Genomic DNA, 18655 nt, shown 5'->3' with positions numbered 1-18655 from the left:
ATCTACTCCCAAAAACTAACCTCACAATGAAGTAAAATACATTCTCCCAAGAAATGCCATGGAAAGGCAGAAGATTAAAAGCATCAGAAATATCAGTTTTAAATAACTTAGAACCCTTTCCTAAGTGTTTAATAATAGAAATAGCGTCGTCGATGGTAACATACTTCAGAGGGCGAGTTCCCTTATCGATTAAGCTGTTGAGACTAGGATTTGCAGGATCATCATGTGGCACGGACATATCAACAATCAATCGTTTTTCAGTGAATATTTGTGTACCGCCAAGCCTATAGGGTTTATTCTAAACTTATGAAATGAAACAGCATCGAAAAACCTTTCTCTAATTCCTTGCGAATCAAACCCTGAATTGCGGTGGGGTCCTTAGTAGCAAACTGCGAATTCCTACACTGAATGGAATTGGAGGGCAGGTAAGAAAATCCGGTCTCAAAACCAATCTTTAAACCTTGTAGCAGGTAAGACAAAATCTTTGTCCGGGTGAGAGGTTAATTCCTGAGCCAACACAGCAAAATCGATAGGAGTAGTCACCGTAAGAGAAGCACTAGCTATTTTTGATTGGTTTGAGTCACGTTTCCCTAAAGGGCACTTACTTGCCGAATGATTAGAGTTGCAGTTCAAGCAGATATGAGCCTTGAAACAGGCTGAAACCGAACATCCCCTCTCTCCGTTGAAGTTGTTACAAATTTTGCGAGAACCATAAATAAATTCTAGGTCGTCCATGGGTATCTAATGTAGATTGGTTCCCTTTACAGACCGATTGATGAAAACGTTATTGAAAAGAACAGTGTCTCTCACTGATAAATCAACACATCGATTGTTGAAACGCAATTGAGCGGCTGCTAGTTAAAAAAAATTGCAATGATATTCATAGAAACTCTGGCCCGGGAAACGAGAAGCCATTTCAATGATATCACGTTCATACAGGTCGAGTTCAGCCCACCTGTGTTGAAAAGTTCTACACATAACCTGTTTGCAGGTGCCGACTGCTTGAATAAATTCACCTAAATTAAGGGACCTCTGCAGTCTGTGGTCGGGTGTGATGTCAAAAGAATTATTATCCCCCCCAAACTGCGAAAGAATGGTATTAACAGGTCATCAAGGTTGATGTCCTTACCTGCGATAATCTGCTGTTGACGGGTAGTAGAGATGGTCGGCAGTGAATGCACGGCATAACCAAAATATGTTCTGGTCACAGTAGGAACTAACTGGTTCATTCCCTGACAAGTGAGAGGCGCTCCCTTCCGCTGCACTGGGTAGACACGATCCAATGTAGAACGATCGGTAGGCACTATGCAAGTCAAAACTGGTAATGTTACCGACTGTCGTATCACTATCAGGTGTTGACACATACTCTCGGTCTGAAGAATGGACAGCAGAGTCGATGCGCTCTGCAGATGTATGACTGGTACTGTTTACATTAAATTGCTGTTCAAATTGTGAAACCTTAGCCGTTAAAAGGGACATAAGGGGTATGTTCGAAACGGCTGTCCTGGTCAGGTTCCCACTGTCTCATGGAACAGTCCCTTTCGAACGCACCGGCACAGGAAGTTGATAAAACAATATGGCGGCGCATAACACCAGAAACACATTGTTGGCAGCAGCTATGTTGTTACAGGACGATGATAGCGACAGTAATGACGAATCAATGGAAACCATCAGTCCTTTCATATGCATATGGGCGTCTTTATTGTAAGTAAACATTTCATAGCGAAATGCAGAGGTTCTATATTGCCATTAGGCCACGAGAACCAAAGATATCCTTGGTTTCAATAATATTAAAACCAAGTACCTATGATGAGAACCAAACATTTTAAGACTGTACCCTACCAAAGGCTAGCCCAGACAATAGTAAAAGGACATATCTATATATACATAAAGAGTATTCTTTATCATTATGATAATAATAACTCGAACTTATAAATATCTTCCATTAAATATCATGTATAGATTTACGTCTGCAGAACTCATTTGATGACATCTTATTTTAATAACGACCAACATTCACAAATGCCAACGTTTACGTGATAGAAAAAAATATCTCGTGGATTTTGAAATATGTTCTATCTTAAAATTAATTAAGGTATGTTATATCTGACTATATCAATCGCAAAATTTAATTTCAGGCAAGGAGATGAGAAGGCGCGTATAAGAAACTATGTAGAAAATGTTGTCCCACTCTACACAGATACTGATTTTCGACGAATGTTTCGAATGAATCTCTCAACATACAAAGCTCTAATCAATTACCTTCAAGATTTGCCTGGATTACAGCCAGCAGGTCCAGGAAGAAGAGACGCTATTCCGTTAAACAGCCAAATTCTACTGACACTTTGGTACTTAGGAGGTGTTGATACTATTGCCAAAATAGCAGATCGTTTTGGCATGTCAGATTCCTCAGTTGTGCTATGCCGAGATAGAGTACTTTCTGCAATTGTAAATCTGAGACACAAACTGATTGTTTGGCCCAGTAGACAGGAAATGGTTGAGGAAGCTGACATATTTAGTAAAAGGAATGGATTTCCTGGCATAGTAGGGGCCATAGATGGAACTCATATTAAAATTAGAGCACCAAGTCTCCATCCTCAATCATATGTGAACAGGAAGGGGTACCATTCACTTCAACTGCAGTGTGTATGCCACCATAACATGTTTTCTGATGTTTTTACTGGTTATCCAGGTAGCTGCCATGATGCGAGAGCATTGAAAAACAGTGATCTGTGGTCAAAAGGGTTAATGAGGTGCAATATGGTGTACCATGGTCTTGGTGATGGAACATACCCATTGAGAAGGTGGCTTCTGACCCCTTATCGTGACAATGGACACCTAACCCAAGGGGAAAAGAAATACAATTTTTACCATTCAGGCAACAGAGTGGTAATTGAAAGGGCCTTTGCTCTCCTGAAGTCTCGCTTCCGCAGAATTCACCACATTGATTCGCCCAAAGTCTCAACTGTTGTGGACATAATAATGGCAAGTTGTGTTCTTCATAATATTTGTATTAAGCAAAATGACAACATAGATGAATTCTTGTCACAAGATGGTGCAGCTATAAATGTGAACCTTATCCAAGACCACAACACTGAAGGAATGCTTAAAAGAAACAATATCACAAGAAATCTTGTTTAATTATTGACGACAGTCATCTGCCTGTGCTTGCCATGAAAATTAAGTTCATTATCAATCTCAGATTCAGGGCAATTAAATTTTGCAATGAAAGCACTTGAATGTACAATAGTAAAAATGTACAAGGTGGATCAGTGATATCTGTAAATGGAGAGGCAGACAACTGTTGGGCTGTTAGTGACTTTCAATTTTGAGTTTATCAAGTATTGTGTAGTATTGTATTTTTTTTTTTCATTTTTTTTTCTTTAATGAGAGTTTATTGGCTAAAAAAAATTTTGTCCAATCATTTTGTTAATGACCCATAAACTTTGAAAGGTCATTGGCCCATACTTTTATGCAGCCTCGATTATCCCAGTATAAATGTAGCAATATTCTGGTGCAAGATCAGATGAACATGTTAGATGTATAGTAAGTCATACCCATTGCTGCATTCATGTTGCAAGATGCAAATGCATGTAAAGTATTCAGATCTTTTCGTTTTATCTTCTCATTTCTTACTATGCTTTAGCGCCTCTCATAAACTTGGCATCAGTTATGCAATATCACAAGGAGGCGAACATTCAGCTTCCAATATACACATATAACTAAATCTATATTACATTATCATACCATGTTGTTGGGCGACTTTCTGGTCATAGGGTAAATTTCATCAATTTAATGGTGCATCATTCTTCTCTTTCATTAGGTGGGGTGTCGTAAATAGTACATTCTCAAATATTACCAAACATATAGTATATAATGTAAACTTACTCCAGATTTGAAATAAAGATCAGAAGATGTCCTAGATGTATGTCTCTCTTTGTTTTATTAACATCAACATTGTTTGGGTTAACAACATATTTTTGGTAAAAAAAAAATTATGAGACAACTCAAAATTTCACAAAAATGCCTTCTTTGAATGACAGAAAAATATATATATCCATATATAAAAAGACAAAAAGATGTACTGTATTAACAAAATGTAAACATTTGGCAAAATAATTGGCACCTCAGTAAGAAAACAAATGGCAATCCAATGCAAATGAATTGTATTGCTCACACCTAGTATAAACATATTGCATTAACTCTGATATTTTGGTAACATGAAAAACCTGATAAACATCAGAGGAACATGTCTACTGCTCCGATATAACCTTAAAGTTAAAAGTGTTTGATTGGCAGAGTATTTGCCTTATTTGATATACTGATACCAGTAGGTAACATTGACTTTTCAGTTTCGGTGCAGAAAATACATGTAGATAGATGTTACCTTTTAATTTGACCTTGACACTAAACTTTACTTTGTTTGAAGTCTGATAGTGACCTTGTACACCGCGACGAAGTTGTCCTTTCCCATCTTCGGATCGGCCATACACACCTTATGCATTCGAATATGTTGAAAGGCGAAGATATTCCTCGGTGCATAGGATGTGATGAGCTATTCATCATTTAACATTTTGTATTGGGCTGCATTGACCTTTTGTTTACTCGCGAAAATTTTTATCTTCAGAAAACCTTTTTTTGAAACTATTCAGATAAGTAAAATTCTAGGTTATCTGGAAGATGTTGGTCTATATTATTAGTGACTTAGTATTTTGAATCTTTTGTGAAAATATAACCATTTAAAATTTTTGGTGTCTAAGTGGGCCGTTAAGAATATAATAATAATCCGCTGTCATTTTCTACTATTCTCAATCCATCGCTTCCGAACTTTTAAATTAAAAACAAAGGCTGCATTTGGTTTTGATTGAATTTTTCGTCTTTGCATTTCAAGTCATGCCGAGATTCCATGGTAGAAGGGAAGAGGCATTTGTTATCGTTCTTCTGTAGGAATGGCAGCATTCAGTCCCAAATTGATCGGAGACATTCTTTGGTGAAGGAAGTTTTGTATAAATGGTTTGGCTGACCCACTTGGGGGCAGAAGGGTGGGTCTCCATGGGTAATGGAAAACTCTTTTCGTTTAGTTGAGATATAGCAACTTCTTGTCGTGGTGATAAAGTCTACAAAAGTTGAAAAACAATCGCTTGAAAACTGTAAGTAGATCTTAGCAAAAACGTTTTAACGGGCGTATTCAGCTGTTTTGTTAGTATATTTCCTACACTGAATATCACCTGGCGGCAAGCAACCCCCCCCCCCAAAAAAAAAAAAAATTGAAAAAAAAAGAAAAATATGATTCAGCAATACGCCTTTAATAAACAAAACTACATCGGTTCCGTCTTTCGGTCCGTTAAATGCACTATACCACATTGCAATGGCAGAAAATGGCGTGTTGATTCTCATCCGTCACAGTGTCAGCTAAGCAAAGTCCTGCTTTGTCGACAATATTCTCTAGCTGTTCCAGTGTATATTTGCAACTGAATCCAGTGCCTTCGTGGAAATAAAGCCGTTCTCCTTTCTTCATATGTAATTGGATGCCTAGACCAGCTGTACAACAAATGTATAAAATGATAAATATATGCTCGAAAAAAATGCACAAAGTTCCCCCCTGCAGTACACCTTAGCTGTTTGAATATGTGGTCAGGTATTACATCAAGAATGATCTCCTTTCTCGAAAATCTACCCTAAAATCAGCGAAGCGTGACTATGACATTGTCCGACTTTGTCTTTTACCTTTTGGTATGTTTAATGTTATTTCCTTTTGGATCAATGTGTATTTTACTGTTTTATGGTCCTAATGACCTTTTGTGTTGACGGGCCGTTAAGAATGCAACAATAAGAATAAACTTTTCTTTTACAGTATTGGAAAGAGTAGACTTGTCCATTCTAACTGATATAAAAATTTGTACAATATTACAGGCTATTGATTGCATAATTGAATTGCACTTTTTGTTCGGTAGATATTATCACACAGCAACAATATTTTTAATTTTTTTATCCAAACTAAAATTTCTAATGACATCAAAGAACCCCGTCGAAAACTGAAGTCTTATGCATTACTTACAGACAACGACTGGTTTGAAATTTCATATATCGACTACATTGTGGCTCCACGGCCCAATTAGTTTACATGATTCCATAATAGGATACACCAACAAGAAAAACTCACGTATCGCAGACAGGATATCTCTCTTAGCCTGGATGTAGTTTCTCACATAACTCATACGATTGGAACTGGTGTCTGATATGAAGTCTACGTGAAATGTGAACATTTTCAGATCTATTTGACTTCCGTGCTCATTGTTCAATCGTGTGATAGCATGTTGCACGAACCTCTGTTCCAGACCTATCGAACAATAAACGTCAATAACTTTCGTAGTGAAATCCTAAATCAACACTTGATCAAAGAAAATTGCTGGGCTGTTGAAAGTAAACTCTGCCATGAAAGAGAGATTGAATGTGCTGCCACGTTACAACTACAATACTTGGTAAAACAGTTATCGTAGAAATCATATTTCTTGTCGATGATGTTATCTGTCTCATTTATGATCAGCATACAAATTATAAATTAGGGCATAAAGTGTTTCAATGTCATTACAGGTTATTATCCTTTGTTTCATTTCTCGGTGCATTGGACAATAAGCCTTTCACCGTTAAACATTTATTATTGGACTGCATTGACCTTCTGTCTACTTGAGAATGTTTTAATCGTAACATTACATGTCTAAAAACCTTTTTTGAGACTGTTGAGATTTGTTAAATTGTGCATTACCTGAAAGATGTTGGTCTATATAATAGAATATGACGTACCATTTTAATATTTTGTGTTACCAATTTAAGATTTTTAACATTTGTCTTTTATCTTTTGGTTTGTTTAATGTTATTTCATTTGTGATCGCTGTGTGTTTTACCGGTTGATGGCTCTAATGACCTTTTATGTTATGACGGGCCGTTAAGAATGTAATAAAAATGATAATTAACCAGTTTGAAGACTAATTCCTGCAAATATTTCACGATTAAAGTCTATCAGTAAAATGTACCCAGATTTAAAGATACCTTCTTTGTCATTGTAAGCTGCAAGGATTGTCGGTCTATCTTGTGTAATATCCGCACTGAATAACAATGCACACCTGTCTGGAAAACAAACAAGGTCGCTTTAAACAATCATGCATTTCAAATTATACATGGTTGTACTTTTTGGCTATTTGATGCATTAGTAATAGTAATAACGCGAAACATCTATAAAGACGCATTAAACCCACGTATTACAGTGTGTATTAGTTTTAATGTTATCATGACGGATTTCATGAAACAAAGTATTTATTTCGTGAGCCGTGGAGAGGGAAAATAAAACTTTCTAAACTGATACTTTTTCATGTAAATCAGAAAATTCACACTTCAGGGTACAATATGTAAAATACGAAGGACAATTCAAGGATCAGGAGGTATTTCAGTGCGCGATTTTCAATTTATAACGTAACGTCTTTGTACATATTACGACAATGCACGATTTCTATATTTTCATCCGTAATACCTTAATACTATACCATGAACTTGCCTTTAACTTTCGTATTGCTTTTTGCTGGGTTCCTGGGCACATGGGAATACCAAGCAATGAAAAAGCAAATCATGCCGCTAAGGCAGCTTTATCGCTACCACCTGTTGTTTTACACTTCATTTTACCGATTTTAAACCATTTATTAAACAAATTTTAAAAGCTCAGGGGCAGGAGGAATGGAATACCTATACTACTGAACCATTTTTCTAATATAGGCGTCAGAATGTATAACAGGAAATGATTCATGTTCACACATCATTAATGTTGTTCCTGCTTTCTGCTAAATTTTCATCAGATTTGACCAGCTGAAAACTGCATATCAACCAAAAACTTAACATTGAAAAGCGGCTAATTGTTAACTTGAACATATTCTAAAATTGAATTTCCAAAAAATATGCTTGACTTTCTCACGACATAAAAGAGTGTGGCACTGCTTCAATGTTTGGAATTCGCCCGAGTTGCTAGCCACTTATCTCGTGTCAAGAAACAAGTTGAAATATTCTTCATGTAGTTCTAAAAATCAAGAAATTGGTACAAGACAGCAATTGAAAAATGTTTTGTGATGTTTCATCCACAATTTAGTTGAATTGAACCCAATGCTTTCATAGTTTTATTAAAGAAATGTACGTTATGATGAAAAAAAAACCTTGAAAATGCTGACCGATTTTAATCGAATCAAGCTGCCAGGAAATAGAGTCCATAGGCGGTGTTTTCCCACACATCACATTTCACCTAATATATACAATTATACATTACAAATTATACAAAACTAAAAGATATATTAAATTGCATTAGATATTGAATTTGTCTTCACTACCGGTCTAAATGACCTTCATCAAATCGTATTAAGACATAGTAGTTGGGTAAGCTAAATTATACGTTACTTGTCATTACTGTTGAAATCATCTTGAGCGTGTTCACTTGTTCATCATAAGACATGTTGATGATACTGCCAAACCAAAGAATCAGTTTGGGACCTTTCACTACTTTTCTGCAACATGTTTATACAATAAATTACTTATCACGTAGTTACAGACTAATAAATTTAACAAAGATTATGTAACGATACAGTAAAAGAGCCTAGGAAGTAAAGACCATGATGGTCAATTGCTTTTTTTTCTGTTTTCTGTTTTTATGTTGTGTTAATATTCGGTTCATGGAGTACTAAGCTCTCCACTACAGCCATGATTTTCGTAACCTCATAGACCTACAGTGTAATAATTATTTACACAGTAATAGGGAAACACGGCTGTATCTTGCGGTTTGCGGTGATGGGAATACCAGGGATCCTTTGATTCCACTATAAAAATAGTTGTAATTGATATTATTTTCTAAACATTTTCCCAATTCGCACGGGTTTGGTTATAAAGAGTGTCAAAGATGTTGGATGTTGGATGTTGTGGAGAGGTGTGGCGGTCAATAGAATCACGATGATTGAATAACTTACCCGAGTTCTTCGATTCCCTGTACATAATCTGCAGCTATAGGTGTGATCTCTACTTCGTTGTCGTATTCCTCTGACAGTTTTTTCATTGATTTCAGCAGAAAATCTGTAATTGTTTTATTCTTGTTAGCAAACTGGTCGACGGTTTTTTTTACATTTGGCATTCAGTTCTCAAGCTCCAGAAAAAGGATTTGTCATAGTGATAAAGACGGTCAAAAGACTTGACCCCCAGCATATTAAGTCTACACGATAATATCAAGATAATGTAAAAAAAAAAACGAACAAATGCGATCGATTAATTAAAGATCGAAAGGTTTGTAAACGCACAGTAGATCTTTAACTCATCGTTTACAATTATTTGTTTCACAAACCTTTGGAAATATCCACAGGGTAAAACTTAAGTTTGTGTTGTCTTTTGAGTAGTTCATCAATCACGAGTCTCGTTTTGGAACAATTTCCACTTCCTAGGTCGACCAAGGTCAGTTCGTAAGGAACGCTGGGAATGATGCTCTTTAAGTAAATATCGCAGTTTATTTAATAATGCAATTCTATTCTAATTATACTGGTCCGACGTTTCAAAGCAAATGGTATTTCATATACAATCTACACAGTATCTGTATATATGCTAGCGGAAAAAAGAAACTGGGCATTGGTATAATATGCTATGACTGAGGTATACAAGAAATCGCCAATTAATTTTCAACGGGGCTTTATCTTACCTTTATTTAACATCAACTCAATTGACATGGTAATTGCATCAGTAGTGCCTTGGATGGATATCAGTTTTCGCCTACGTTCTCTTAGCAAAGTTCAGCTCATCAATACCGTATATGTCTATATGTCACCATTGATCTATACACGTTTGACAACGACGCCTCACTGATACGACAAGTATGCAGTAAAATGCATGTTGAATACCATTTCCATGTTTTATCACAAGTGCACCAGACAGGTTAGTTAACGTTAACGTTTGGTTTGGAGGCGACGTAAGTGACGCTGTATCTCATCTCGCACGTGTTCTATAGACAACATATCCGGTGACATTGCCGGCCAATGCAGCACATTAACATTGTTCTGGATCAAGAAGTCAACCACAAGTGCTGTTCTGCAACGGAATGAGATGCAACCCCACACCATGACACTACCTCCGCCGAATGGACGTTGTTGAATCTCACAATAGTCATGAAAATGTTCACAAACACGAAGGTACATTCTAGAAAGACCGTCGCTGCTGTCGTGATAAACCTGGACTCGTGTGTGAAAAGAACACGTGCCCAGTCCTAACGCGTGAAGTGTGGGAGTCGTCTAAACGAGGCTAAACATGCTACACGATGACGTTGCTTGAAAGCAGGACGTATGATTGAACGTCGTGGACGTATGCTTCGTTCAAGCAATCGATTACGTACCGCGGTTGGGTAGGGGAGAGGGGGATGGCTAATTCTTATACCATGACTTCTTTTTTATTTCAAATTTTCTATCAGATAGAATATTTCAATTCCGGAATGGAACGACCCTTTCCGATGTTCATCCGCAGGAAATGGGTGTATCACACGGCAGCATTCTCTCGGTTACACTTTTTGTGTTATGTTATCGATCTAAGCATATGAATAACAAAAGAAGGCAACTACAACCATGTTTAAATCGACTCCAACGTTGGTCAGATGAAAATCGATTCAAATTTTCTTCACAATCAAAACTCCCTTTGTGTTGTACCCATATAAGTTGAGTTGAGTAAACCAAATTCTTGGGTGTAATATTCAACAGGAAATTAGCGTTCATTCCACATATTACATATCCTAAAGCCAAACATTCTAAAGGTAGAGCCCTACACTGGTTTAAGAGCTGATAGAAAAGTTTTGCTCAGATTTGATAGAAGATCAAAATTAGACTACGGTTCCATTGTGTATGTATCTGCTAGACCTTCATATCTCAAATTATTAGACATTGTTCATCACCAAGGTCTAAGGCCTGTTCTCGGAGCTTTTATGGCCTCCTCCCCTGCGGATAGGGGTTAGAATATATGCTGTATCCCAGTGTGGTAAAAGTCCACTAAAAGGGGCAACCTGTCTGCCGTGGGTTGCGTCTCGTTAGTACTGGGAGAAAGGATCCTGGTGGTTGAGGGGCGATTATGTGGTTTGCGCTTTATTCTCAAGCAATCTCGCATGACCTTCCCCCGAAACATCACTTTGGCCTATATTTCAGTAAGACGGATGGTCATTATGGTCCTCAATGATCAATCGGCTGTTCATGTCAAGCCCTGTTTGAACTTTGTCCTACGTATCATGCTTTTCCTTTTGTTTCACTCAATCGTATTCCCATCTACTTCTATAGCTTTTATTTTACAATTGTATCCCAGAAGGCTTAAGGACCAATCGAGAGAGTTCTTTTCTTTCGAGTATACTACCATTGTATCCTTGGCACTCATGTACCGAAGATCCGTACCATTAAGGTGGCCCCTTGTTGGGCTCCGAGGTGGGTGAGGAGCACGGGTAATGAAAAACTAAACACCTAATTATGGGCACAAAAAAGACTTCTTCCACACAGTCATCGCGACCACCACTGTCACCATCAAAACAGAATCAGAACCGTCAATCACTATCAAAACCTGCTCCCAACACTCAAAAAGTGAAAAACCAACCAAAACAAAAAATTCAAATTTCCTCAGATAGAAGGAAAAAATGGTCGACGACCAAATTCACTTTCAACAATTTCGGCTCTCTGGAGGATATGGAGTACCAGGAAGCTACTTTCAGATCCTCCAAGATCTCTATTAAAGCTGTCCAACCACCTTTGGTTAAATTGTTTTGCTTATCTCTATTGTTGTTAGTCATAATGGATACAATAATCCAATGGATCCAATATTGATGAAATTATTCGACTAACTCGGGAACATAACCCTAGAGTAATCGGTCTCCAAGAAACGCTCACCAGAGCCGAGACAAATATGAATTTCAAAAAGTATTCATGCTTCGGTCCTGTTGGCAACAAAGCAACCGGTGGAGTTGCTATGCTGGTTGACAACTTAGTTCCTCACAGAAACATACCATTAAATACAGACCTCCAGACAACTGCTGTTAATGTTACTACGCTAACAGCATGCTCCATCTATCTCCCTCCAAACTCTGATTTTACGAACAACCAACTAGACGAACTCCTATTGCAACTGCCTTCGCCTTTCATACTTTCGGGTGACTTAAATGGTCATGAGAACCTTGGGGTTCACTCAACATTAATGAGAGGAACAAAAATTGAAAAATTCATATTGGAAAATAACTTTGTCTTTACAATAAAACAATCTCCAACTTATTGGTATCCCTCTTCCGGAACATTCTCGCACCTTCATTTAACTTTATGTCACCCATCTTTGTTACTCGATTTCGAATGGAAGCGACCACTTTCCAATATTTCTAAGGAATTGTGGATCCACAGAGACCGATCATGTACCCATTGGAAATCATATAAAGCAGACTGGTGAAAATTTGAACATCTCCGTACCTAAATTCTCAACACCATTGATTTACTGAATTTAGAAGACCCGATAGAATCCTTAACTACCAAACTTCTTGAAATAGCGGAAGAATGTATACCAAAGACCTTGGATCATTATTGATATTATTATTACATTCTTAACGGCCCGTCAACACAGAAAAGGTCATTAGGGCCATCAAACGGTAAAACAAGCAGCGATCCAAAAGGAAATAACATTAAACAAACCAAAAGGTAAATGACAAATGTTAAAAATCATCCATGTCTCCCAGGACCAGCTGCATTTGGTTGGACTTTTGATACAGACTCAAGTCACTTCTCTCGTGTTCGCTGTTTGAATCCACCAGCTCCTGAAGCAGTATTGCCCCTAATAAAGTGCGGATGCAAACGTGGATGCGAAGGAAAGTGCAGCTGTCGCAAAAACAAAATCCCATGTACAGAACTTTGCCGATGCTGGGTTTTCAGTTGCAACAACAAAGATATCCAGCCAGGAATAAATGAGGACAATGAAAATTATGATGTTATTTTCTATGACATTCATGGTTATTAATTTACTTTATTTAAACTATTGCTTTGTTACACCTTTCGTTCATCCTTCTCGAAATTGCAGTTAAAATATGAAACATTCTACATTTATATATTGATGGTTCAAAAGATAATGATAAGGTTGCTGCGGCCATGGTTACACAAGATGAAACCTAGGGATGCTGGCTACCGAACAACGCCTCAGTATTTTCAGCAGAAGCGCGAGCTATCTGCCTGTCCCTTGAATATATTCAAGGAAACAAAGTAATAATAGCTGTTATCCATTCAGACTCTCTTTCTGTTCTACAAAGTCTACGCAATAGAAATACCGAAAATATTTTCATTCGTAATGCTATAATACTACATCATGAACTTGCTTTTAACTTTCGTATTGCTTTTTGCTGGGTTCCTGGGTTCATGGGAATACCAGGCAATGAAAAAGCAGATCGTGACGCAAAGGAAGCTTTATCGCTACCACCTGTTGTTTTACACTTCATTTTACCGATTTTAAACCATTTATTAAACAAACTTTAGAAGCTCGGTGCATGAATATTGGAAAACCTATAATTATAATAATAATTGCTTTGTTCAAAATTACAACTTGATAGACATGGACTTAATCAGAATGACTTTATGCATCTTTGAGTTTAAATGTATCTGGATATATTTTTTGACTTGCTAATTATGTATATTTTTTTTATCATTTTTATCAATACATGTCTTAAAATGATACTTAGTTTGTAATTACTAAATGTTATTGGCTCAATAATGTTTGCAAACGTATACTAGTAGCCTACAATTCTGGGTGCAGGGTGGCCATTTTGAATGAAATTTTGAAATTTGGCACGTTGATCATGCTTATAACTTACATCTTATGATTCCAAAAGCTTCCTTGTCTCAAAAACATATTTGGATATTTAATTTGTAATTGTAACATATATACTTGCGAAGATATTGCATTTTTGGTGTTCGCCGGCGATTTTGGACGCCATCTTGGATTTCATACCCTTAGAATGTTCAGAGAAAATGCCGCCCTAATTTTTTAAAAGCTTTTGATACCTCCTTTCAAAATCATGTGAGTTTTTGCTTTTACCAAAAAAGTACACGAAATTACAAATGAGCCTACACTGAAATTCCATCCTAGCTCTTGAATTTACCTGAAGTTCACTTTACGAAATGGTTAATTCAGATACTGACAACTGTGCCTTCCGTTCATCCTTCTCAAAATTGCAGTTAAGATAATAAGAATAAAAGAAAATATTCTATATTTATATACTGATGGTTCAAAAGGTTGCCACATCCATGATTACACAAGATGAAGCTGATGACGCCTCAATATTGTCAGCAGAAGCGCGAGCTATCTATCTCGCCCATGAATATATTTAAACAAACGAAGTTATGAGAACTATTAACTATTCAGACCCTCTTTCTGTACTACAAAGTCTTAGAAAAGAAATATCGGCAATTCTTTCATTCGTAATAAATAATATTTCATGAACTAGACTCAAAATTCCACATTGATTTTGCTGGGTTCCTGGGCACATGGGAATACCAGGCAATAAAAAACATACTTGCCGCAATAACAGCCGCATCGCTACCACCTGTTATTAAACTTCATTTTACCTATTCTAAACCATTTATCAAGCAGTTAGAACAGCTCAGTGGCAGGTGGACTGGAATCGATATATCGACAATAAGTTGCATTCCGTTAATCCCTATCATCGGTGAATGGTCTCCATGCTTTAGAGACAGCCACCAAACCGAAGTTGTCCTTGCTCGTCTTCAGATGAGCCATAATTACCCTACACATCCATATTTGTTGAAAGGCGAAGGTAATGCTCAGTGCTAGTGCAGAGCACGTTGACTGCATTGACCTTCTAACTACTTTTTTATCGTATGATATCGGTTAAAATACTCTTTTTGAAACTGTTCAGATGTTGGTCTATATTATAGGACATAATTGATCATTTAAATCTTTTTTGATAATATAACTATTTGATATTTTCGCATTTGTTTTTCAACCTTTTAGCTCGTTTGATGTTATTATCATTATGGCATTCTTGACGGCCCGTCAACACAAAAGGTCATCCAGTGATCCAAAAAGGAAATAACATTAAACAAATCAAAAGATATAAGACAAATCTTAATTATTACAAAAGACCCTTTTCAATTGCCGTTTCTTTCGTCGGTTGATGGCCCTAATGACCATTGATGTGTTGAGGGGACGTTAAGAACGTAGTAATAATAGTGATATTAAACAAGCAATTGATGAAATCGAACAATACATTAACATTTGACACATGCTTTTTTCCGCTAGTATATACAGAGTGATATCTAAATCTATTAGTGTTATGTATTCATTAGCACAACATGTAAGCACGTCAGCTAAAAAAACGATAAACAGGTGAACTAAACTGATTATCATACAATCTGGTACAGTGACAATTTCTGTCATCTGAACTCCTTATGGCACCCTTTCAACGATGCTACAACTACATTTCTTTAAATTATTGCCCAATACGAAAAAAATGAACATCGCTCTCTATACCTTGCATTTCAGCTTTTTTCAAAAAGAGATATACTATTTCATATGAACGGAACATCCCATAATAGTCTTTGCGCCCACTATTTCTTTTTGCTTTTTGTTAAATAGCTGGATATTTTCCCTTCGCTTCTTTTCTCCATCTTCCCGAGGTTTTGCTTATAAATGTATGAATACTGAAATGTTTTTTGTCGTGATCAATTTCAGTAATGTAAGAATATGTATACCAAACTTTCTTAGCTAACAGGCAGCCGTATTGGATTATTACTATTTTGTTGGGGTTTTTCTAGTCAGTCTGAAAATAAAAAGCACATCCAACAAGGGACCAATTTCGGAAGTTACAAAGGAAATTTGAGAAGACTCATTTATTACTTTTAGCAAAATAGCGATAACAAACTTTCGTGGTCGCTATCCAAGATGGCAGCACGAAATTCAAATGGCACAAATAGTGACCAAGGAGAACCTTAATTTGAAATTTTAAAAAAATATATCCCTTGCATAGAGAAATAGCGATACCAACTTTAATTTTCAAAATGCAATATCTTTATGCAAGATTGTCACCTGTCAGCCTTTTTGTTTTACCGGTCAGTTCCAGAATCAGAAGGGCGAATTGCATAGTCCACCTTGACCTGTAGTGGTATATTCACATAAAGACACTGATGGTACCTACTTAACGGAGCTATGTTAAGAATTACAAAAAACTTACTGAGCTCATATACTACAGTCACAATAAAATATATTTTGGGAAAGCGGGAGATACATCTGCCTTAGTCACAACTTTATTTTACGTTTGTTTTATTATATAAAGTAATCATTGTTTAAATACCTCTATGTTATCTCGAAGCACAGACATTTGGCTCTTTGCGAAGTAGTAACCAGGATTCTCCATGACACATTTATGTTCCAGTTCCGATCCAACCTCATCATAATTATACCAAGTAGGGATGAACTTAGGTGAGGATGTTAGTCCATTCACTAGGATCCGAGTCAAACTGTTATCCATGTTGGAACTACAATTATATAAATGTTATATTTGTACAGCAACACACAACAAACTTAATAGTAATAGTAAATGCAATCATCACCTCACGACGTTTATAACACGCTTATGAGAAAATCAAATGTCGCAACGTTAAAACCTATATTCGTACGTAAGTTGCGTACATTACAAATTCTATAACGTGACCTGTTCTAACATGTTTCCGGCTATAATATATTGATACATTTCCCGGCAACAGGGCGATATAATCCTTTCTAGCTTGTGAATTACAACATGTCCACAAACATTGCATTTCCGGCTTTTAACATATCAATAATGTCACCCGACACTCCCTTCGTAACATGTTTAAAAGAAACGTCACACATCGATAAACACTACAAAATTAGTGCTTACACACACGATCAAGTCGACATCTGCTGTGGTCTCTGTTGCAATGAAAGAATCTGATTACGTTGCAGTATGTTAAGTCACCCTTGTGTGAATTATTAATTATTTCACAAGGATATCCATTCCAGGGTTTTCGGATTTCATCATTGATGACCCCAAAGAAAACGACATTCCATTCGGAATTCTCGTTCAAAGATGGCCTATAGTGAGTGAAATGCTCCGCAGGTGTGAACAATGAATAACTGTATTCCGGATAAAATATCACTAATGTATACAGCAGTGCTGTTAAACAATACTGTTGCAGGTGAGCTCCGGTATTGTATTTCACATTTCAAGAGTGTCAATTCCCCATGATGAATATAACATTTTTCATGTATAACGTATTAATTTCGTCATTCCCGTGTTGTTCTTTATAGACAGAGATTTTAATATAGGTTGGAAAGGGCTAGAATTCAATAGATATTTCTGTAAAAAAATTTTGCTTCCAATCCAGTCGCCTTCGCACACGTCTGACTCGACCAATGTTAATTTATTCCCATATTGAGTAAAATGAACACTTGTTGTAAATCTGAGTACAAGAGGTAAATGAGCCTTTTAAATGTACGTCAGGAAAATGCAATAGTCAAGTACTTTATTAGGCTTATACGCATAAAGAGGCAGCGTGGGACGATAATAATTGGTATAATATAGCCCAAAAGGTCACTGGCGATATGCTTTACTAAAGTCTATATCAGAGTCCTGGTTCGACTTCTGACATCTTTACGACAACGCATTTCCAGAGCCTTAGAGCCACAGATACGGACATAAAGGCCCCTATCATGTCTGATGAACGTTAGTTATACATACACTATTGACACTGGACGTAAAGTCTGTAACCGGCCAAAATCACTTTTTCGGGCACTGTATTCTATACCCATTTCAGCTCCCAATTTACAGCTCAGACTTTGTTTAAATTCAACATATTCATGAATGTCGAGTAATTCAATGAGAAGTCATAGGGAAGACAAATATAATAATAATCTGAGCAGCTGTCATTATTAGCCGAAATCATAGAATTAATCATTACATTGTATGCAAATGGGCAACATAATAACCGACCTATAGGCAACATGTGTTCATCAACGTATTAACATTATACTGTCAATGAAATTGGAACGTATATTAATAATGATAAGGGGGTAACGTGAGAGATGTGCAAAGAAGAGGAGAGTGAGGGAAAGGTATAAGTGGTGGTGGCAAGGGGTGGGGTTTAAGCTATAATTACCGGTATAAAAGACTGAACTTTCGATGGACGTCTGTAACCAACCAAAATCAAAAGAAAGCTAAACCATTTCTGCCACTGTATTTTATACCCATTTCGGCTTCCAATTTATAGCTAAGACTGTGTTTAAATTCAGCACATGCATGAATGTTTAACTTTAGCACATGCATGAACGTTGAGATATACATAATAATCACAGCAGCTGTCATTGTTAGCCGAAATTATACAATTTGTCATTACATTGTATGCAGATGGACAACATAATAACCGAATTGTAGACAACACGTGTTCATAATGTATCAACATTATACATTTAATGTAATTGGAACGTATATTAATGATAAGGAGGTAACGTGAGAGATGTGCAAAGAAGAGGAGAGTAAGAGTAAGGTATAAGTGGTGGTGGTAGAGGGTTTAAGCCATATTTACAGATATAAAATACCCATTTGCGTTTACTG

The 18655-nt window shown here is 36.7% G+C and overlaps 2 protein-coding genes across 2 annotated transcripts; one reads left to right on the top strand and one right to left on the bottom strand.

Annotated features, from left to right (window-relative positions):
* Positions 1-1576: 1576 nt before the first annotated feature.
* Positions 1577-3141, top strand: LOC132549464 (putative nuclease HARBI1). Its single transcript, XM_060213406.1, has 2 exons — positions 1577-1704; positions 2139-3141. The coding sequence occupies exons 1-2, from the start codon at positions 1577-1579 to the stop codon at positions 3139-3141; spliced, it is 1131 nt and encodes a 376-aa protein (XP_060069389.1).
* A 2212-nt stretch (positions 3142-5353) lies between these two features.
* Positions 5354-16552, bottom strand: LOC132549491 (histidine N-alpha-methyltransferase-like). The gene is made up of 7 exons (XM_060213434.1): positions 16376-16552; positions 9368-9506; positions 9000-9102; positions 8437-8543; positions 7051-7128; positions 6164-6340; positions 5354-5541 (listed from the first exon to the last, which is right to left on the bottom strand). Exons 1-7 carry the CDS (start codon positions 16550-16552, stop codon positions 5354-5356), a joined length of 969 nt encoding a protein of 322 aa, XP_060069417.1.
* Between the last annotated feature and the right edge of the window lie 2103 nt (positions 16553-18655).

This window comes from Ylistrum balloti, unplaced genomic scaffold (assembly GCF_031769215.1).
Source record: "Ylistrum balloti isolate Yb309-2 unplaced genomic scaffold, AGI_CSIRO_Ybal_v1 Utg370058, whole genome shotgun sequence".
Lineage (NCBI taxonomy): Eukaryota > Metazoa > Mollusca > Bivalvia > Pectinida > Pectinidae > Ylistrum > Ylistrum balloti.
This window is presented reverse-complemented; position numbering and strand designations above follow the sequence as displayed.